At 34.4% G+C, this 22272-nt stretch overlaps 2 protein-coding genes and 2 long non-coding RNA genes across 8 annotated transcripts in view; 2 read left to right on the top strand and 2 right to left on the bottom strand.

Moving 5' to 3' along the window:
* The window catches only part of bbs5 (Bardet-Biedl syndrome 5), a 13523-nt gene extending 7155 nt beyond the window's left edge, over positions 1-6368 (bottom strand). The window contains exons 1-5 of one of the 4 annotated variants that reach the window (XM_073911759.1): positions 6158-6368; positions 5113-5195; positions 3395-3460; positions 2406-2455; positions 2001-2128 (exon numbers count right to left, since the gene is read on the bottom strand). In XM_073911759.1, the coding sequence (XP_073767860.1) occupies positions 2001-2128; positions 2406-2455; positions 3395-3460; positions 5113-5195; positions 6158-6219 (389 nt within the window). In that variant the 5' untranslated portion in view covers positions 6220-6368. 4 annotated transcript variants of the gene reach the window in all.
* The window catches only part of LOC141376216 (uncharacterized), a 25960-nt gene extending 13264 nt beyond the window's left edge, over positions 1-12696 (top strand). Inside the window, exons 2-3 of the long non-coding RNA XR_012385649.1 lie at positions 9540-9809; positions 10845-12696. This is a non-coding gene — a long non-coding RNA (uncharacterized lncRNA). The remainder of the gene's footprint in view (positions 1-9539; positions 9810-10844) is intronic.
* The window catches only part of col28a2a (collagen, type XXVIII, alpha 2a), a 63781-nt gene continuing 49907 nt past the window's right edge, over positions 8399-22272 (bottom strand). Inside the window, 13 exon segments of the mRNA NM_001159842.2 lie at positions 8399-8488; positions 9553-9744; positions 10830-11046; positions 11846-12096; positions 14441-14998; positions 15828-15864; positions 17016-17051; positions 17153-17233; positions 17915-17983; positions 18949-19017; positions 19192-19260; positions 21166-21234; positions 21368-21436. Coding sequence (NP_001153314.2) covers positions 8484-8488; positions 9553-9744; positions 10830-11046; positions 11846-12096; positions 14441-14998; positions 15828-15864; positions 17016-17051; positions 17153-17233; positions 17915-17983; positions 18949-19017; positions 19192-19260; positions 21166-21234; positions 21368-21436 — 1722 coding nt within the window. The 3' untranslated portion in view covers positions 8399-8483.
* Positions 19867-22272, top strand: part of LOC141376215 (uncharacterized) — a 56279-nt gene continuing 53873 nt past the window's right edge. For both annotated transcript variants that reach the window (XR_012385647.1, XR_012385648.1), the window contains exons 1-2: positions 19867-19917; positions 20236-20308. This is a non-coding gene — a long non-coding RNA (uncharacterized lncRNA). The remainder of the gene's footprint in view (positions 19918-20235; positions 20309-22272) is intronic.

The raw sequence follows: 22272 nt of genomic DNA on the forward strand, positions 1-22272 counted from the left end.
CGATATTACACGATTGGCCAAGTTCACCACATGACAACAAACACGTGTATTTCGGGTTTATAATTGGACAAATTCCGATTCAAAAGTTTCAAAACAAACAATTCACTTTTCACACCCTCTCTATCCTGTACACATCTTGCTTATTAAAAGACTACAAATATTTTACTGCAGTAATCATCTTTTGTTAAATAATCTGGTTATAAAGGTTAGCTTGTTTGCACAGGTTTATTTTTTAACTTTTTTATACAGACTATTTACTGCATTCATCTCCCTGAACGATTTAAATGATATATTTTAGTGTATATTTTAGTGAATAACCTGAATAAGTCTTACAGACTTGAAATAAGAAAATCATCATCATTGATCCTGCCCCCTAAAGCTCTCTTAACAAATTAAAGTAAAGAACTATTTTATTAAACAATTATAAAATGGCTTTATTATTATAATATAAATATATATTTTATTTTCTGTCTAGCAGTTTAAAGGCTACCTGCTCTTTCTGGGAAACTTCTACATCGCTCACTTATTTTACCTTTTGTTTTTTTCAACACAATCTTTTTGGATTAAAATGCTTTTTTGAAAATTCATTCATTATCCAAAATAATGTCATTTATTAAGACCTAATCAAAACACCTTGTTTTGCTTTTTACATGGGAAATTTTTATATTCATTTTTATATCTATATGTACATATATGTAAACCCTTTTTTAGCAGATTCAAACAAGAAGTATTAGCCTAAAGATTGATGTTTAACTCCTAGAATTTATGCTTATTGCTTTGTATTTAATAGACCTGTTCGTTTTTATGTTTATATTAACCTCTCATTTCCTCTTATTTCTCTCATGCATTTGTTATATATTTTATTCATAATTCTCTCTTATTGTTTAAAAAGGAACTACAGTTTGAAGAGCCTTTATTCTGTTTTATTTGTAAATGTTTTGTTGTTATAAATAAAAATAACAAAAAAAATATGATGACGCCATGTGATCGGTCATCATGACTGCAGCAACTTTGAGTCCCGAAGTGTCCAGCTGTCCGTCTTGACGGCTCCGTTTTCAACTCCGCCCCGCCTGCGCTCGGCTAATCTCGTTGATCACCGGCTGCAGCTGAGCTTCATGTCGAACGCACCTTTTAACTACAGCTTGTGCTGTATTGAACAGAAACACGTCACTTCATAACTATAGCGACCGATTTTCAACTGAACTAAATTTATTTTTGATGTCTTGGTCACACTATTTGGAGGGCAGGAATAAATTGCCTGCGGGTCGCCAATAAATAGCCCTGCTCTAACCGCTAACATTTCCCACAATACTTTGCACATTGAACATGAATTTGATACGAACTACAAAATTGGGTAAAACGTGTAAACAAACTACAAACATGGCAGATACCTGAGACCAACCATCAAGTAGAGAGGCTTCGGTAAAGTTGTTTGAATGACTGTTAATTAATATCTAGCCAACTGAAACATGTTTAAACTGTGTTTTCTTTGTTATATTTCACCTGCAACAACAATGTGAACTTGTATCATGATATGTTTGGACATTAACTTCTAAATTCATAATTAACCAAAGATCTGAGAAGATTTCTCTGCATGAAAGACTCGTTATCCTGCTGCTGCTTCTCTAATAAGACAGGTTATTAAAGATGAAAGATATGTAGATGATATGTTGAGATAATTGACGGGTCGAAACCAAGCAACATAATGATCTGTTAACGAGGAAGTAATATGTCTCAAAGCTTGTATACTCTTCTGTTACATACTCAAAAGTATATACTTTTTCTTTAAACAAAAAGTAAATACTTTTAGGGCGTAGTGAACGTTTGTGAATTGGGACGCAGCACCATACACACTTAATCACACACACAAATTTTTCTTTATCTCTCTTCCTTAACTCACAATTAAAGATGTTAAAGTATTCCACAAAAATGGATCATTTGCAAGTTCATCAAATGAATCTACTTTTGTCTAATCTTCTTGCAGAAAAAAATTAAATTACCTGTGAACAGCAATGACAGATGTAAACAGTCTAGGACTTCCTGGGACCACATTCGTGAAGATGAACTCAAATCTAGTGTTATTAGATTTAGTTAATATGTAAAGCGCTTCAGTCTGACCTCTTAGTTTCTGGGTGGAAAAAAAGAGGAAATTTGACAAAATTTACAACAGTAATTCTCAACCACGATCCTGGAGGACCACCAGCACTGCATTTTTTGGATGTCTCCTTTGTTTGTCAAACCCATTTACAGGCCTTTCAGTTTCTGCTGATGATCTGAATCAGGTGTGTTTAATTAAAGAGACATGGAAAATGCGCAGAGCTGGTGGTCCTCCAGGAACTTGGTTGAGAGACACTGATTTACAATATGTGATATTAAAAACAATGTGATGGGTGATTATGACTTACAGAATTTGCAGTCCTTGTGGTGATATTAATAATGCAGTTGTATCCCACAGCTGTTAATAAACAAAAGAAGACATCAGATAATGGTTGACATAATTAGTTACACCACAAATGGAAAATACTTTTTTAAAAAGGTAAATTCATTTTAATTTTAGTTCATCCTTTCATTTTCTTTTCAGCTTTATTAATCAGGGGTTACCACAGCAATATAAACCACCAACTTATCCAGCATATGTTTTACACAGCGGATGCCCTTCCAGCTGCAACCCATCACTGGGAAACACCCATACACTCCCATTCACACACATACAGTAAGGACAATTTAACTTATTCAGCTATACCACATGTCTTTAGACTGTGGGGGAAAACGTGAAATGCAAAAACGGGGAGAACATACAAACTCCCCACAGAAAAGCCAACTGAACCAGCCGAGGCTCAAACCAGCGACCTTCTTGCTGTGCGGCGACATCGCTACCTACTGCGTCGCCCTTTAATTTTAGTTTTGTATTTTAATTTATTTGTTTATTTCGCTGTAGCCACTGAGATAGTAGCCTGCTTTTTTTCTTTATCTTAAATGTTTGGTGATTGTTTGTACTGTGTTGATGGATGAGATGTTTGTCTGTTTTTATGTTCTGCAGAGCAGGAACCTGCTGAAAAACAGCATTCATGCTGAGTCAGGCCCGATTATCTTTTAATCTTTTCCTGTTTAAAAATAAAAAATAAATAAATAAATAACTCCGATGCATCAGTTTTTACATGAGATAATATTAATTATTTATTTGCATTACTTTATAATTATTATTATATTTTATATTGTGTAATCATATTTTTTTAATCATTGCCGTTTGTTTTTAATTTCAAAGTTGGACAATAATTTAATATGATGCCATTTTAGAAGGTTAATTACATTTAGTTTCATAAGAGGATGACAAAGTTCATTTGGAAGAGCTGCAGAAGACATCATTATTATTAAATATGTCTCAAATACTCACACAGGTTGACTCTTGGCAGCGCCAGCGAATGCCAGATTATCCTCAAATTGGTCACCAGAAGTCTCCCTTTATAAAAACACACACACAAAAAATATATAATTGTAGGAAAGAGTGTAACTTTAAGCATCTGTATTATGTTTAAACAACATTATGATGTTTTTGTATTTATGTGTGTGGGTTGAAATTGTGGAAAAGTCTAGGTCAACGTTCAAGTGTGACCTAGTTAAAAAAGCAGTATAAACATGTTTTTTGAAATGTACAGTTGAAGTCAGAATTAATAGGCCTCCTGAATTACCTGCCCACCTTTATATTAATTTCCGCAGTTTTTGTTTAACAGAGAGAAGATTTCTTAAACACATTTCTAAACATAATAGTTTCATTAACTCATTTCTAATAACTGATTTCTTTTACCCTTGCCATGATGACAGCACATAATATTTTACTAGATATTTTTCAAAATACTAGTATTCAGCTTAAAGTGACATAAATACAGGCTTAACTAGGTTAATTAGGCAAGTCATTGTATAATGATGGTTTGTTCTGTAGACAATTGAAAAAAAATATTTCTTAAAGGGGCTAATAATACTGACCTTAAAATGTTTTTTAAAAAATAAAAAGACTGCTTTTATTCTAGTCGAAATAAAGTCGAAATAAAACAAATAAGACTTTTTCTAGAAGAAAAAAATATTATAGGAAATACTGTGAAAAATTCCTTGCTCTGTTAAACATCATCATTTGGGAAATATTTGAAAAAGAAAAACAAAAAACACCTGAGGGCTAATAATTTTGACTTCAACTGAATATGAAAGAAGAGCAGATTTAATTGTTGTTCAATCTGTTCATTTAGTTTGACCTGTAGAAAGTGAAATGAGTTTATTTGGATAGAATGTGAGATGACACAATCATGGAATTAATCTGATTATTGTTATGGATTATTACTTACTATTAATTTAGAGTGAAGAAGGGCTAGGATTAAACAAGCATATGCTTCTTCATTTTTCCTACTTCTCTTTAGACATGTATAAGTTCAAATTGTTTTCTATTGTGCTGTATTATTTTTGCTTTTCATCATGTAGTTATTTTTGTTTTACATGTTTGAAATGAAAGTAAAAAAGAGACATTACAATAACCTTAACTTTATTAAATATAAACAAGACAATATCAAAATAAATACAGTTGCAGTCTGTATTATTAGCCCTCCTGAATTTTTAGCCCCCCTGTATATTTTTTTCCACAATTTCTGTTAATTGGAAATATTTTTTTCAACACATTTCTAAGCATAATAGTTTTAATAACTCATTTCTAATAACTGATTTATTTTATTTTTGCCATGATGACAGTAAATAATATTTGACTAGATATTTTTCAAGACAGTTCTATACAGCTTAAAGTGACATTAAGCTTAACATAGAAGGCTTAACCAATTTAAGTTATTGTATAACAATGTTTTTTTTTCTACAGACAATCAAAAAAATATATTGCATTTGTTTTTGTTTTTTAAAACTGCTTTTATTCTAGTAGAAATAGATAAGACTTTCTCCAGGAATAAAAAATGTTATAGGAAATACTGTAAAAATGTTCTTGCTCTGTTAAACATTATTTAAAATAGAAAAAAATTCACATGAGGGCTAATAATTTTGACTTCAACTTTATAATAATCTCATAACAAATGAAGGTCACAGCAGGTTATTAATGCAGAAAATGGCACATTTAATCACCTCTATCTCCGTTATTTCCCTTTGTGTCCTCAATTGAATCCAGACAGTCGATGAGTGCTTCACCTGGTCTGGTCTTCATCTGCCTAAATGAAACAAAAGATCAATTGCCACACTCTGAAAAAATAACAGACTTGCATAGTTAAACACTTAAATGAAATTCTGAATAAATTTATCATTAAGCCATCCATTTTTTAAATCTTTTTTTTATATATAAAACATGTCACCATACCGTAAATTAACATAACTGAATAGTGGACATTTACATTTCTTTCTAGGAACATTTTTTTTGGTGTTTTTTAAAATACATGCATTGACATATTTTAGGTGGCATGGTGGCTCGCCTCACAACAAGACAGTCACCGGTTGGAGTCATGGCTGGGCCAGTTGGCATTTCTGAGCGGAGTTTGCATGTTCTCCCTGTGTCCGCGTGCGTGGGTTTCCTCTGGGTGCTCCGGTTTCCCCCAGTCCAAAGACATGTGCTATAAGTGAATGGGGTAAGCTAAAATTTTCCGTCGTATAAGTGTGGATGTTTCCCAGTGATGGATTGCAGCTGGAAGAACATCCGCTGCTTAAAGCATATGCTGGATAAGTTAGTGGTTCATTCCGCTGTGGCGACCCCTGATTAATAAAGGGACTAAGCCGAAAAGAAAATGAATGAATGAATAGTCTTTGCATAATCTAAATAGGAAAATCGAAGTTCAACATTGTTTACCATCAATTAAATAGTGTCAACAATATAGGGACCGTGTCACAAGTTGTCACTGCTCAAAAATGAATCATTGTGCGAATTTAAAACCCACTTTACCTCAACAATGAACGAGAATTTGCATATAACACTTTCTTAAATGTTTATTATTAAGGAGAAAATCTGAATGAGTGAATGTAAATCTAACTGTACCTTAATATCACAAACAGCAAATATCAGAGGGAAACATTAGCGTGTAATCAAATGCAAATAGTGTCGTTATCGTTCACTGTTCATTTATGTGCTTTAATACATTAATGCCATTAGCTTGTGAGCTAGTGGATTAGCCTGGGAACTTACTGTGCAGTGATGTCAAATCTCACGTCTCTGTCCTCCCAGAGCGCGTCCAACACCGACGCCATGATCACTGTCTGCGTATATTGTTGAATTAAACCCAAGTATAGATTTTCAACTATTGAAGCGCGCTGAAAAGCGTTCAATCTCTTCCTAAGACGATTTAGCGTAGGCTGAGGCGTCGTCACGTCACCACGGTAACATCAGCTAGTACGGTGGAGCGCAAGGGTCAAAACGTGAATATCTTCTCTCTCTCTCTCTCTCTCTCTCTCTCTCTCTCTCTCTCTCTCTCTCTCTCTCTCTCTCTGTTTGTCTGTCATTCATCCATCATTCTATTATTATCCATCTTTCTATACTTTCATCCATCATCCTATTTATAATTTTATCCATCCATCCATCCATTACGATATCTACAATTTTATCCATCCATATTTTTATCCATCCGTCCATTATTATGTCTATTTTTCCATCATCCGTCCATCCATCATCTATCCATCATTGTTCCTATTCTTCCATCCATCCATCATCATATCTATGATTTTATCCATCCATCCATTCCTCATTCTTTATTTTCTTTTTATCCATCCATCCACCATTCTTTATATTCTATCCATCCATCCATCCATCCCTCATTTTTTATTTTCTTCCATCCGTCCGTCCATCCATCCATCCATACATCCATCCATCATTCTTTGTTTATCCATCCATCCGTCCATCCCTCTGTCCATCCATCCATCCATCTATCCATCCATCCATCCATCATTCTTTGTTCACCCATCAACTATCATTCTTTTTTTATCCATCCATCCATCCATCCATCCATCCATCCATCCATCCATCCATCCATCCATCCATCCATCATTCTTTCTCTTCTTCCATTCATTCTTGCCGTTCTTCCATCTATCATCCTTTCTATAATTTCTCCATCCATTCTTCCATCCATCCAATGGTTCATGCATCCATTGGTCCATCCATCCATCCAGTGGTCCACCCATGCCTGTCATTCTACATTTACATTTATTCATTTAGCAGATGCTTTTATTCAAAGTAACTTTTCAAATGGAGACACGGCCAGGCTCAGTTCATCCATCCATCATGTTCTCATACAAAAATAAAGATTTAATTGTAGAAGATTAAAATTCTGTTCCTTATTTGATCCTTCACGAAGCACAAAGCTAGACAGAACCTATTAACCAAATATTTTATTTAAGAATTCTACAAAACAACAAAAACAAAACAACATTTGCATAAAAAAGTACAAATAATCATGTCTACAATTTAGTAACGGCTTATTTCACACAACATTTGTAGAGCTCGTTCATGACAAATTGCAAATATTCTTTTGAATACAAAATTCAGCACTGTTAAACCATTTTGTCTGAATACCAATAAATCAACTATGAGGTATGAAAAAAATATATATACAACATGTTTTTAAAAGTCTGAATTGGATTTAAATTATTATTATAACCTGCAGACTTTACTAATTAATATTTGTTGTTGTTTACTCTCTAAAGAATGATAAAATCCCAGTGGAAAACCTATAAACTCCTGCCTGTGTCTTACTCAAGTCACAAATCGCATGTAAAAATTAAATAAAACAAAACATATACACAGGGTGGCACAGTGGCTCAGTGGTTAGCACTGTTGCCTCACAGCAAAAAGGTCACTGGTTCGAGTCCCGGTTGGGTCAGTTGGCATTTCTGTTTGGAGTTTGCATGTTCTCCCTGTGTTGGTGTGGGTTTCCTACGGGTGTTCCGGTTTCCCCCAGTCCAAAAACATGCGCTATAGATGAATCGGATTAACTAAATTGACAGTAGTGTATGAGTGTGTGTATGTGTGAATGAGTGTGTATGGGTGTTTCCCAGTACTGGGTTGCAGTCGGAGGGGCATCTGCTGCGCAAAACATGTGCTGGATAAGTTAGCGGTTCATTCCGCTGTGGCGACCTTTGATAATCAGAGACTAAGCCGAAGGAAAATGAATGAATGAAAACATATTCACAATCAATTCCCACTGAAGAATGTAAATAATGTTTCTGCATGTCACAGTTGTCAGTGCACAGATTCTCCAAGACCAAATGCAAATGAATGAATGATCATGAAAGTTCATAATGAAACCTTCACTTTAGTTATTGACGAATATCTTTTGAGAGGCTTCTCAAAAAAAACAAAACAAAAAAAAATCCAGATCCTGATTTTGAAGGGGAACATTTCTATGATTTTATGAAAAGAAGTGTTCTCTGTTATCGTGATCCAACATCACCAGCATAAAGTTCATTTATTGAGGTTCAGTGTTGAAAAACTGATGAAGATCTTCCACCTTTTTGTCCGTTTATACTGTGAAAACAAAAGCAGTTGCAGTTAGCATGCCAGAGCACTGTAAACCCTGTCATGATTCAAGGGAAAATTCCTTTAACAGTATGATTTGTGTTTAAGTGACTGCATTTGTCTGGAATTAATGCATATTGTCTGTAGTACATGACTAATAAAACTATTTCCCGACATATGGTTTTAATGTCAATAGAGTAATTTCACAGCTTTATAAATCCACAATTTAGAGTTGGTTGTACTAATGTATTGCAATTTGTATTTAAAATTATTAATGTGGTATTAAATTATTAATTTAATCAAAAATATGAAATTATTCATTTAAACGAGGGGTGACATGGTGGCTCAGTGGTTAGCACTGTCGTCTGACAGTAAGAAGGTCGCTGGTTTGAGCCTCGGCTGGGCCAGTTGGCATTTCTGTGTGGAGTTTGCATGTTCTCCCTGTGTTACTGTGGGTTTCCCCCCGGTGCTCCGGTTTCTTCCACAGTCCAAAGACATGCGCTATAGGTGAATTGAATAAGCTAAATTGGCCATTGTGTGTGTGTGTGAATGTATGTATGGGTTTTTCCCAGTGATGGCTGTATATCTATCTATTTATCTATCTATCTATCTATCTATCTATCTATCTATCTATCTATCTATCTATCTATCTATCTATCTATCTATCTATCTATCTATCTATCTATCTATCTATCTATCTATCTATCTATCTATCTATCTATCTATCTATCTATCTATCTATCTATCTATCTATCTATCTATCTATCTATCTATCTATCTATCTATCTATCTATCTATCTATCTATCTATCAATTTCTAGCTTTTGTACTTTTTAGTATTTTCACCAAATTATTTATACCAAGTATTTATATTTAGTATTATTTCAGCTGCATTTCAATCACCAAAATTCTAATTATTATCAACACTGCACAGAATGAGAGTTTTTTTTTTTTACATATTAATTTTAATAAACCGGAACACATTTTTATTAAAACATACAAAAAAAAAAAAAACATTGATGAAGAGCTTAACTTTTATAAAATATTCTTTCTATCTTTAGGAGTGAATCATACCTGTGCTGCTGAGGACACACGTCGTCTTGCATTCTTCTTCTGTATGGAAACGATTGTCATTTCCATCACAGCCTCCATACCAGAACTGAGCGCAAGAGTTTGACTGTTTCTCATAGTACCAGCGAATGACGTAATTTCTACAGGAGCCCTGAACAAAACTGAGCTGACAGCGAGGATCCAGGGGAGCCGATTCTGAAGAAGAGAAAGTCAAATCAGTAAAAGCTTTCAGAAAATAACAGATCTGGATTTATTTTTAGGTGAGTACATAGAGTATCTGGCTTTCCATCTTATTAGGCCTTGATTTACTCATTCAGTTCAATTTAAGTTTATTTGTATATAGCGCCTTTTACAAGAGTTTTTGTTTCCAAGCAGTTTTACAGAGGCTGCGCATCATTACAGTACAATCAAAATCATAAAACACTAGGTGTGAGGAGGGTTGAATCTAATGCATACTTAAAGTCTAAATATCACTAAATGATGGCATGCGCTAATTAGCATATTAATGACATCACATCATTTCGGCACTTTAAATTAGTAAATTTAAATTTTTACAGCCTATTGTTCTCTGAGAGGGGACCTATCATGCCTCATTTTATAATATTCAAATTAAGGCCCTGATGTCCCTAGACTGTGTATGTGAAGTTTCAAAATACCCCACATGTATTGTTTTATAACTGTTTGAAGCTGCCCCTTTTAGGCTTTGTCCCTAATTGTGTCATTTTGGGTAATTGTCGCTTTAAATTCAAATGAGATTGTGATCTTTTCAAAAGAGGGCGGAGCTGAAATGCCTATGTGTCAGCATTGTGGCAGATTCAAAATAAAGACTAATATCCTATGCTAATGAGGTAGAGATTATCACTAATGGTGAATAATAAAAATATTTTATTAATACATTTTTACTATTAGAGGCTGGTTATATACACACTGTTGCCGCACAACTGCAGTTAAACCTATTGTCTTTGTTTCTTTTATTCTTGTTTAGGTAAGGCAGTTTGAATTACCAAACTTTTATATATCTAAATAAATTTGCCTTGCTTTGCCTGAAGTAGGCGGAGCATCAGAGCCACACCCACTAATTATATTACCACCGTGTAATACATTGACCAGCTATTGAAAATTGCTTGAAAGTTCACTTTGTGAAACTGTTTCAAAACATTTTTGTTTTGGCCTGGTTTCGTTCAAAAAGACTTCTTAGATTTCACTCGAAGTATGTTCAGGACTTAGTTAATTGTTAAACTTAGAGTTAGTTGGTGTTCTGTAATGTGTTTATGTATTACCTTTTATCACTACAGGACGAGGCTTTGTGTCCACATTCACTGAAGTAGAATGCGTTGATACTGAGGAAGAAAGTGAGACTGTTGAAGATGATGATGATGATGATGATGATGTGCCAGGCTGTGCAGGTTGGACCGTTTTATTGACAACCACAACCGTTCCTCCACTTTTAGTTTGTGTTTTTATATCCAGATCCTCTCCGTCAGAGTCATTCTCCACCTGCAAAGCACAGACAACACAAAATATGTTCAATCTGCTTGAGCGTGTAATTGACACAAATTTTACACAGCAGTATCACTTCAGAGTTTTTGTTTAGTATCTGCTGGTTTATAATAGTTATATTTAAGAACTTTTTAATACCACACAATGAAATTAACACTGTTAATTTTACATATAAAGTAGGGCTGCACAATGCTGTACATTGATTTAGCACCAATATTGCTATGTGTGCATACGTAATACTTTTTTAAAATTAATTTAATTTAACTAATTTAAAAATATCTTTGCATTATTGCATTCATCCATGCTTGTGGTTTGCTTATTCCATTTAATGCATGATTCACTCCCCTACAGAATCATTCCAGTCAATCAAAATTAGTACATTTGAGAACACTTTAGGCATCAATTCTCATTATTAAATTAAATGAGGGTTTTACAGATATTTATTTTCTTGTTCTGTTAAAGCATTTGCTGACAACTTTGACATGATTGATGTTTTCTCTCTTTACATAACTTCTGGTAGACATCAGATGAAATTAGGCGATACAGTGGCTCAGTGGTTAGCACTGTTGCCTCACAGAAAGAAGCTCGCTGGTTCGAGTCCTGGCTGGGCCAGTAGGCATTTCTGTGTGGAGTTTGCATGCTCTCCTCGTGTTGGCGTGGGTTTCACTTCAGTTTGATCAAGCAGCAAACATTTTAAAAAATAGCTTGAAAGAAAAAAACTATATTTTTTACTTGTCTGTAAAATGCATCTTGATTTAATAATTAGATTTTCCGCAGTGTAGTGATGTTTTCTGACCTGTGGTTTGAGAGGCCCGGGGCTGATGGGTAATGGTATACTGTGTCCTCTGCCTCTGGTGTGACTCTGCGATCTGTCTAGTGACTCCTGAAATCTGCTTCCATAAACGGTGTTGCCGTATGAGGAAATGTCCTCTTGACCATTACTGTAGCCAAATCCATTGTTTCCGTTTAAGCCGTTGGTGATCCGGTTAAAGTAAAGGGCTCCGTTCTCATCCTCACAGAACTGGCTAACTAGTTTAGACTCCAGAGCTGCAAAAACAAACCAAACACAGAGCAAGATGCGGTTAGTTGATTACACTGTAAAAAATGCTGGAATAGTTGGCGGTTGATTCCGCTGTGGCAAGCCCTGATAAATAAGGAACTAAGCCGAAGGAAAATGAATGAATGAATGAATGAAAAAAGCAGGGTTCCACACAATACATTCATGCTGTCCCAACACAAATCGATTAAGTTAATTGTTTATACAAGTTTAAGTGGATTGCACATAAAACAATGTTGTCTGAAAAAATAAGAATTGTGTTGTTTCAGTTCATTTTAAATAAGCAGTTTTAACAAACAGCAAAAACTATTTTTTCAGTGTACTTAGTTAAGCTTTAACTCCTTTAATTTTTATTTATGACTCTTCGAGATGATTTCGCTAGTGATGGAATGTTTACATTGTAGCTTTATTTTATGTATACAGTTGAAGTCAGAATTATTAGCCCCCTTTTGATTAGATTAGATTTTTTTTTAATATTTCCCAAATTATTTTTAACAGAGCAAGGAAATTTTCGCTGTATGTCTGATAATATTTTTTCTTCTGGAGAAAGTCTTATTTGTTTTATTTCGACTAGAATAAAAGCAGTTATTAATAAAAAAAAAAAAAAACATTTTTGGGACAATATTATTAGCCCCTTTAAGCAAATTTTTTTTCCCGAAAATCTACAGAACTAACCATCGTTATACAATAACTTGCCCAATTACCCTAACCTGCCTAGTTCACCTTATTAACCTAGTTAAGCCTTTAAATGTCACTTTAAGCTGTATAGAAGTGTCTTGAAAAATATCTAGTCAAATATTATTTACTGTCATCATGTCAAAGATAAAATAAATCCGTTATTAGAAATGAGTTTTTAAAACTATATTGCTTAGAAATGTGCTGAAACAATCTTCCCTCCATTAAACAAAAATTGGTGAAAAAAATAAACAGGGGGGATAATAATTAGGGGGGCTAATAATTCTAAATTCAACTGTATATTGTATTTATTTTTTGCTATTAAGTCGTAAAGGCTTTGTTAGAAAAGATCGTATAAACACTGAAAGCAACATAAACTAACTTTTTAATTCATGTCCCCGGGCGTGGGGAGATTGAGCTCAGATCGATCTCAAAACTCCCCCGCTGCTGAGGCTAAGGTGAACTTCCTGAGAGTAAGACATTTGGAAAAATTCTTGGGCTTATTTTATCTACAATATAAAGCATATTTGGATGGTTGGTTAACCCACATGGACACGGGAAGAACAGGCAAACTGCGCACAGAAATACCAGATGGTGTAGCGAAGACATGAAGCCATTGGTATTCTTGCTGTGAGGCAACGGTTCTAGTCAGTGGGCCACTGTGCCGCTCATTCAGATTAAAATTGGAAGAAGGGGAGGAGGGGGGTTTCTTCCAGACAAAGATAGTAGTAGAAAAGAAATGAGGATTTATAAAGTGACTTGGGATCCTTTGATTGGAGGATCGTGATTATCTAATGTGAGCCAGCTGGGTCAATCATGAGCACGTGCTCCTCTTGAAATTTGTTTAATATTAAATTGTACAAAATATGACTTATAAAAATGCGGCATTATTTATTTAATATTATATAACATCTTTTTTGATTTTAAATGTTTTGCTCAGTTTTTGGTAATTTATATAATGTTTTTAATGCAATATTTTAAATGAACTACTCAGTTTATCATATTTAATACATTTTTCACCTTGTTACTATATATCGTCTTAGCATTGAAATCATAGAATTCAGTATTTTAAATGCATATATTTGTAACGCTTTAAAAATTCATTTGGACTCAGACTTGAATTTATTTTAAATAAATTAAAATTAAACCTAAATTACCTGCTATGGCTGAAACAGTGTATTGTTTAATTAATATTCTAAAACATTTTTGTTATATTTCCTTTTTGCAATATTCAATAATTTACTTGTATTTTATAAATGAAATATTGTTAAAGATAAAAGTTTTAAGCCCTTCTGTGAAATTTGAATTCGTTTTCAGATATTTCCCAAGTGCTGTTGCATGCAGATTTTTTCAACACATTATTAAACAGAAATAAATTTCTAATAACTAATTAATTTAGTAGTACATAATATTTTCTAGTTATTTTGCGAGATACTAGTATTGAGCTTAAAGTGCATAACTATGATTATTTGGTTAACTTGAAAAGCTAAGTTAATGTTCTGTAGCCAATTAAAAAACTTGTATTAATATTATTGGAAAAACTGAAAAATGTCATCACTTAAGTAATATTTACCAAAGAAAATAATCAATTTCTCTCCGTCTTTGTCAATAACAGTGTATATGTTAACACATTTTAATGAGTATTTACTTGACGATCACCTGGCAGTGTGTTGTAGTCATCAATGAGGAACATGTGTTCACTATCCGGGTCTGAAGCGATGAGATTGAGCTCTCTCAGAAACTCGGCCTGCGTCGGGTCAGATGTGTTCACGATACCCAGTGCATACATCTCAATATTTGCCACCTGAGCCTCACGAACTGCAATATCCAGCTTCACCGGCTCTCTTTTATCCGTTTGTCCGTCTGTAATGACAATGGCTACTTTTCTGACGCCGTTCCTGGCACTGAAAAAGGCCTCTTGCGTGGCTTTTCGGATGGCAGTGCCTGTGTAAGTGCCCTCCCCCATATATGGCATGTTCCTGACGGCCTTTTTCACATCTTGTTTGGTCATATACCTGGCTAAGTTAAACTCTAGATGAACTTCCAAACTGTAAAGGAGCAGACCGATTCTTGTGGCATTACGGCCCACCGTCACGCGATCCACCAAAGCTATGACGAAGTCTTTGATGATCTCGAAGTTTTCAGGACCCACGCTTTCAGAGCTGTCGATCACAAACACCAGCTCCATAGGCCTTTCCTTGCACTTAATTCCACACCCTAGAAATATATGAAGATATCTGTGTTTTTATACATAAATCATTCATTTACATTGCAAATAATGCTTTTCTAAGTTTAAGTTTTTGTATATTTTAAGTCCAAATATCATATAATTCCAAACTCTAGAAGCATTTTCTACAAAAGAAAAAACTTGTCTTGTTTACAGAAATAATAAGTCAAAATTAAGTGAGTTTTTCCTTTAAACCAATGTAAATAATCTGAAAACGGGGTAAGCTAAATAATCTTGATTTCTCTTTGGAGTACGATTATTTTGCTTGTTTAAAAGGTTCACGAAACCCTCAAGTACTTTTTTCTGAGATGTTAATAGATTTGTGTGTGTTGGGCATTAGTTAAGACAACGTTAGCACCTGTTAGCTGTAAGTGTGGGGAAAACTGGATAATTTGGAGCTTTTGTCAACTAATTTAAGTTTCCAGGTTTAAAATCACTATTGGGACGGAATCAAAATCGGCGATGTAACGCAAAACTGCAAGTGCAAAGATGACACAACAGTTGTTTGCATCCCTCCTTCTCGCCTGCTTTCTGTTAGCCACGCCCACTCCAGCCCTGTTTGTGGAGCTCCACGCCCATTATCATGCTTTTTTTAAAAATTCTGAGGTAGACCTGAACCGAAAGTAGGGGGTGTCATGACCCTTTAAGGAAAAACTCACTTATTTTGACTTATTTTGGCAAACAAGACACTTTGCTTTTTGCTTGTCTAGAAAATGCTTCTTGATTAAGGAATGTTTTGGATATTTGACCTAGAAACAAGACAACAATTCTATGTAAAAAAATATATAATTTTAGGCATTTTTGAAGTCTGAGACTCACCACAAATCTCCTTAATCAGTTTGATTATGTCTTCCCTCTGAAAAAAAACATAGAGGAATTACTGAATTTGATCATATTTACAGGGCACACTGTTTAGTTCTGCTAAAAATAAATTCCCTCATCTGTGAACAAATTAATTTACCAATTTAATGCATAGTTTTGCTAAAATGTACATTAACTATGAATCAATTTAACACTGGATAATCAGATTTATTTGGTCTTTACTGTGAAACATTTACTAATGCTTACAATGAAAAATGTATTAAAATTATGAAATTAAATTATTACCAGCTTTCTCTCTATAAACTAATTAATAATGACTGAATTTACTAATATTCACAATGTATATGAACTTCCTAATCTGCATAGTTATGTCTCTGAAAAAATATTGAAAACTAAATTTGTTAAAATTTACACATCATAAGGTTAAATTCGTTCATATATTTTCTTTTCGGCTTAGTCCCTTTATTAGTCTGGGGTTGCCACAGCGGAATGAACTGCCAACTTATCCAGCATATGTTTTTTACGCAGCGGATGCCCTTCCAGCTGCAACCCATCACTGAGAAACACCCATACACACTCATTCACACACATACACTATGGACAATTTAACCAATCCAATTCACCTATACCGCATGTTTTTGGACTTGCGGGGGAAACCGGAGCACCCAGGGGAAACCCACGCCAACACAGTGAGAACATACAAAACTCCACACAGAAATTCCAATTAACCCAACCGGAGCTCAAACCAGTGACCTTACTGTGAGGCGATCGTGCTACCCACTGCGCCACCGTGCTCCCCCATATGGTTAAATGGTTTCCCTAAAATTAACTAAAAAAGCTTGATCAGTTCTTAAAGTTCTCTCTCTAAATAATTTAAAATGACTACATTTACTATTATTTACATATGCAACTGGTTGCAAATTTAGTTTCTTTTATAAATAACTTTAGTAACACTTTAGTTCAGGTCACAATTCATGCTATTAACTACGGGCTTATTTAGTTTAGTTTAGTTTAAACTTTTTAAAAGATTATATTTGATATCTACAATGCATAGTTTTACTGAAACTACATCTTTAGTCAGCTTTTTTGTTTTGTCTCTGAAAAATCTGAGTTTACTATTGTTTACACTTGCACATGTTTAAACTAATCGAATGATGAGAAAACTTCAAAAACAGTTTAACTGACCGTGAGCCCTTGTTCACCCTTGAGTCCTTGTCTTCCCTAAAGGAACAGATATGAACACTTGTGAAATATGCTGATGTACATATAGATAGAAAACACTATGTTTCCACAAGATGTTTTATAATATTAAACAAACTTACAGCAAGTCCTGGAGTGCCTGGATCTCCCATGTCACCTTTCCCTCCTTTAAACCCCCTCTCCCCCTGCAAACCACGATCCCCCTGCAGGACACAGAGACAAGGCCTTCATTTTTGACTCATTTTTGATACAGAGGCTGCAGTTTTTGTGTTAACCAACAAAATTGTATACCTTTTCACACTATTGATATACACAGGGTCATATTATCAATGAATAAAGGATTATTTTCATGCAGTTCTTTGCATAACACCAAATTAAACCCTGAAACTAATTTCAAAGTTGTAATCAAACACGTTTCCCTTGCCTATCTATTTTACATATGGACAACTTTTTAGCTTGGTCAGTTTGCTCGGTTTCAAGTCCGGTGAAGCATGCTTCTGCAAAAGTTATAAAACTAATGTAAAATCAAGGCAAAACTGAATGAAAACCCCCTGTGTAGGTGTACAAGAAGGACGTGTATCTAAAACATACAACAAAACCTACTCAAAGGAATGCATTTCAGATTTGTAAAAATTTAGACAGCGCCCTCTAGTGGATTTTTCATCTGAAAAGTGCAACTAAACTTAACCCGAAGCAACATTTTTACATTTCGTAAAAAAAGTAAGCTGAAGCATGTATTTCCAGTGAGCCTGGGATGAATTGATTATCATCAAAAAAGCTCATGTGATGCAGCATGCTTCTCTTGTTCACAAGCTTCACATTTTCTTTGCGATATTGTTTACAATTACTCGTTTTCTTTTAATTAGTTTAATCGAAAGATTCACCTTGGCTCCTGGAAGTCCCTCTCCTGAAGGGCCCCTCGGTCCTGTCACTCCTGGAGCTCCTTGATCCCCCTGTTGGATTCAACAAATAAGATTTTTTTTCAACTCTGTTAACAATTTTCTGTAGAATCTACTGTAACGTCCAGCAAATTAATTACAGCAAAAATACTGTATTTACATTCACAGCACCATTTGCCTTGCTATATGTATATATACGGTCCATTAGTTAATGTATTTACTAACACTAGCTAAGTATGAATAATCTTGTAAAGTGTTTAATGATCATAGTTCAACATTATCTAATGCATTATTGAAATTGAAAGTCGTGTTTGTTAACATTAGTTTTACTACACTCTCAGAATGGTAGGGTTTACAGTTAAATAACTGTTAGTTATAATTAAAATTGAAATATATTGTAATACAATGATACATTATAGTTAAAGATAAATAAAAACACATTATATAATACAATAGTAATTGTAATATAAGACAAATAAATAAGGGGCGACAATGTGGCTCATTGGTTAGCACTGTCACCTCACACCTCACACATTTCTCTGAGGAGTTTGCATGTTCTCCCCATGTTGGCGTGGGTTTCCCCTAAAGATATGCGCTATAGGTAAAGTGGATGAACTAAACTGCCAATAATGTGTGTGTGTGTGTAAATGTGAGGGTGTATGGGTGTTTGGTGTACTGGGTTAGGCTGCAAGGGCATCCGTTGCGTAAAACATATTCTGGATTAGTTGACAGTTCATACCACTGGGGCGAGCCCTGATAAATAATGGACTAAGCTGAAGGAAAATGAAAGAATGAATGAAGTAAAATGTTTTATTGAGATTGATTGTTGGTGGTGGTTACCTACAACACAATATTTCAGTAGGTTTAAGACTTTTTAAGGTCTAAAATTTTGTTTTTGAGATTTAAGACTTTTCAAGAGCCCGCGGAAAAAACATTTTAAATCCCCTCCAAATGTTGACTACTTTATTTTAATTGTAGCTACATCGCCTTATGTTTCAACTAGTGTAAAGATAACCTACTTTGGGTCCCTGAATACCTTCCCCTGGGGGCCCGTGTGGCCCTGGAGGACCTGGTCTTCCTATGTTGCCCTGAAACAGCAAGAATTAATTAAGTTGAATTAATAGAGGCGACACAGACAGCTTGTCCTCCTCAATCCCCATAGAAACACAGACAGACTCCTGATGCATGCAGTATCTTCATTACTGTAGTCAGAGAGATTCATGTGGGAGTTTGCAGCGCGATAATATAAATGTCAGTCTTACTTGCTTTCCCTGCAGTCCTTCACCTGGTGGTCCTGGCAAACCAGGCAAGCCCCTGAACCCAACATCTCCCTGAAGAGAAAGATTCAAGGTTTACTAAAACACCTTTTCAAATGTGCAGTACATTTTCATGTTCCTTATAGATACAGTATGGCAAAATCTTTGAATGTGTAAACTCATCGCTGCATAATCATTAGCTGTCTTTTATCTCCATTTCATAATTCAGTGTAAATTGGTAATCATTTAACTACTTTACATGGCAAAAGTGCAGTGCTTACTTATGCTAGCCAAATCAAATCAAATCAAATCAAAGTTTATTTCTAGAGCACACTTAATTACAACCTTTGGTCGACCAAGGTGCTTTACAATACACTACAGCAAATACAACAATGTAAAACATGAGTAACAACATTAAAAGTTTCCTAGAAAGAATCAGTTTAGTAAAGTCTGGAACTGTCATTAGCGAAAGCACTCGAAAAGAGAACAGTCTTTAACATCGATTTAAAAATAGACAGAGTGGATGCTATTCTGATTTTTAATAGTAATGGAAGTTCTGAATCAATCGCAAAAACAAGCGCACTTCCACATCGCAGAATAAGGCCAATAATGTGTGTATGTGTGTTTGTTAATCTTTAAGGATAATATCTGATGGCCTGTAATATTTCTTATGCATTACAGATCCTGCTACGAAGATGTGGAACTTCAGTCTTGAGGACTACCAGATGCTCAGTAAGTCTTCATGAGGATTATTTGACATTATTATATATACAGTGAGGGAAATAAATATTTAACACATCACCATTTTTCTCAGAACATTTCTAATGGTGCTGTTGACTTTAGAAATTTATGCTGGATAATTTGGCAGTACATTTCGCTGTGGCGACCCCAGATTAATAAAGGGACTGAGCCGAAAAGAAAATGAATGAATGAATCAAAAGTTTCTTATTTCTTTTTTCCTTTCTCTTGTCACAATATTTCAAATGTATTTTCTCCTGAATATCGTTTTTAATTATTATTTATTTTAAATATTTTTGTTTTGTTTTACAGCTTGTCAACTACAAAATGACATCATCCACCAGGAAGTGACATCATCATTTGAAATCAACAAATTCAAACATGAGTAAGTAATCACATTAACTAAATTTATGCAGACGGATGGAAACTGTTTATTCTGTTTACATAACCCAGAGACTTTGATTCATCTTTTTTATGATTCTGATTTTTTTTAAAATTTTTTGGGAAGATCATTGTATGGCAAAAAAATAAATAAATAAATGAATAAAAAATTAAAAATAAATAATTATAAATAAATAAAAGATTCTGGTTTTAGTTGTAATTTGACCCATAAATATGTTATTCTTTATTTTTTTCAAACAATTTAACAATTTATCCGTGGAATTTTTATTGAATCTTTTGATTTTGTTTGGTAAATTTCATGTTCAAAAATGCAGATTAAATAGCACTATACCTTGTTTAAAGGTTGCTATTACAGATTTTCATTTGTATATAGAATCGCTCCAAAATATTAAGAGCGAAAAATGTGAAAATGCAATTATTGTGGCAAAGGAGCTGAAGTTAATTGATTAGTAATTTTGCTGTCCATTGGTTAGGTTTTTATTTTATTTTATGTTATTAGTTACATTTGTATTCTTTGGATGTCATGTTTAAATTGTATATTTGCTGTTGTTTATTAAATTGTTAAATTGAATTTAAATTTGTTGCTGTTCAACAGTTTATCATGACTGTTTAATTTACAGAGAGTCGTATGATAGTACTAAATGATTCAGTTTAAAAATACCAAGCAAAAAATATGACATTTCCAGTGAGCTTATTAGGCTAATGTTTACTCTTTATTTCTATCTTGGTAATTCTGTTGCCATTGTGTGAATAATGAATCAATATACACAAGCGTTAAAAGTTTCAGAGCATATCTTTTAGAATAGCCATAGATGCATGTTGTTCAGGTAAAGATATCACCTTGGGTCCAGGAACACCAACGCCTTCGGGTCCGGGCTCTCCTGGTAGGCCCGGTAAACCAGGCAGACCCTGTTAAAGAGATACAAACATGCTCAGATAGCTAGCATAAAACCTTAGCAAAAGGGAATTTACAGTGTACAGTGTCTTTTCAGTGATGTCTTAGCACACAGTAATGCTTAAACAGGGATGGAAAATTGCTCACCACTGGACCAGGGAATCCATCACCTTTAGGCCCTGATGGTCCGTGTGGGCCTGGGTTACCCCGATCACCCTAAATGTGAAATGCATGAAAATTTACAGTTGAAGACAAAGTTATTAGGCCTCTTGTGAAGTGATGTTTAAGGGAGAGATTTTTTTTCAATGACAACAATAATAATAAATCACAAGTACTACACCAACTACTACTACAGAAAGTTACTAATATTACAACTACTTCTGCTGCTACTACAGCCACAACCAAGACTACTACTATTACAATGTCTACTACTACAACAATGACTACTACTACTGATACTACTGCAGCGTCTACTACAACTGATACTACTACAACAATGTCCACTACTACTACTACTACTACTACTACTACTACTAGAGCAATCACTGCTACTACAACATCTACTGCTTCTGATACTACTACACCAACAGCGACTACTACTACTACTACTACTACAACAACAACAACAACAACAACAACAACAACAACAACAACAACAACAACAACACCTCTATTATATCAGATACCACAATACCAATGACATCTACCACTACAGAAAGTACTACAACTACTACTTCAACAATCTTAACTACAACTACCTTCGTTACTACTACAATAATTACTACTACTTCTACTACTACAGCAACAACTACAGCAACCTGAATAATGACAATGGTAGAAATACTTGATAATGAGAAGATAACAGGAGGACACATCAGAACAGTAATAATAATAATAATGGTAACAAAAGCAAAAGTAATGATAATAGTGAGGTGTTGAGGGGAGGATGGGAAATCAGGAAGAGGACAAATAATGATAATAATATTAATAAAATAATATTACATTGACTTTACATTTAGTCTTTTAGCAGACGCTTTTATCCGAAGCGACTT

This window comes from Danio rerio, chromosome 9, assembly GCF_049306965.1.
Source record: "Danio rerio strain Tuebingen ecotype United States chromosome 9, GRCz12tu, whole genome shotgun sequence".
In the NCBI taxonomy this organism is placed as follows: Eukaryota; Metazoa; Chordata; class Actinopteri; order Cypriniformes; family Danionidae; genus Danio; species Danio rerio.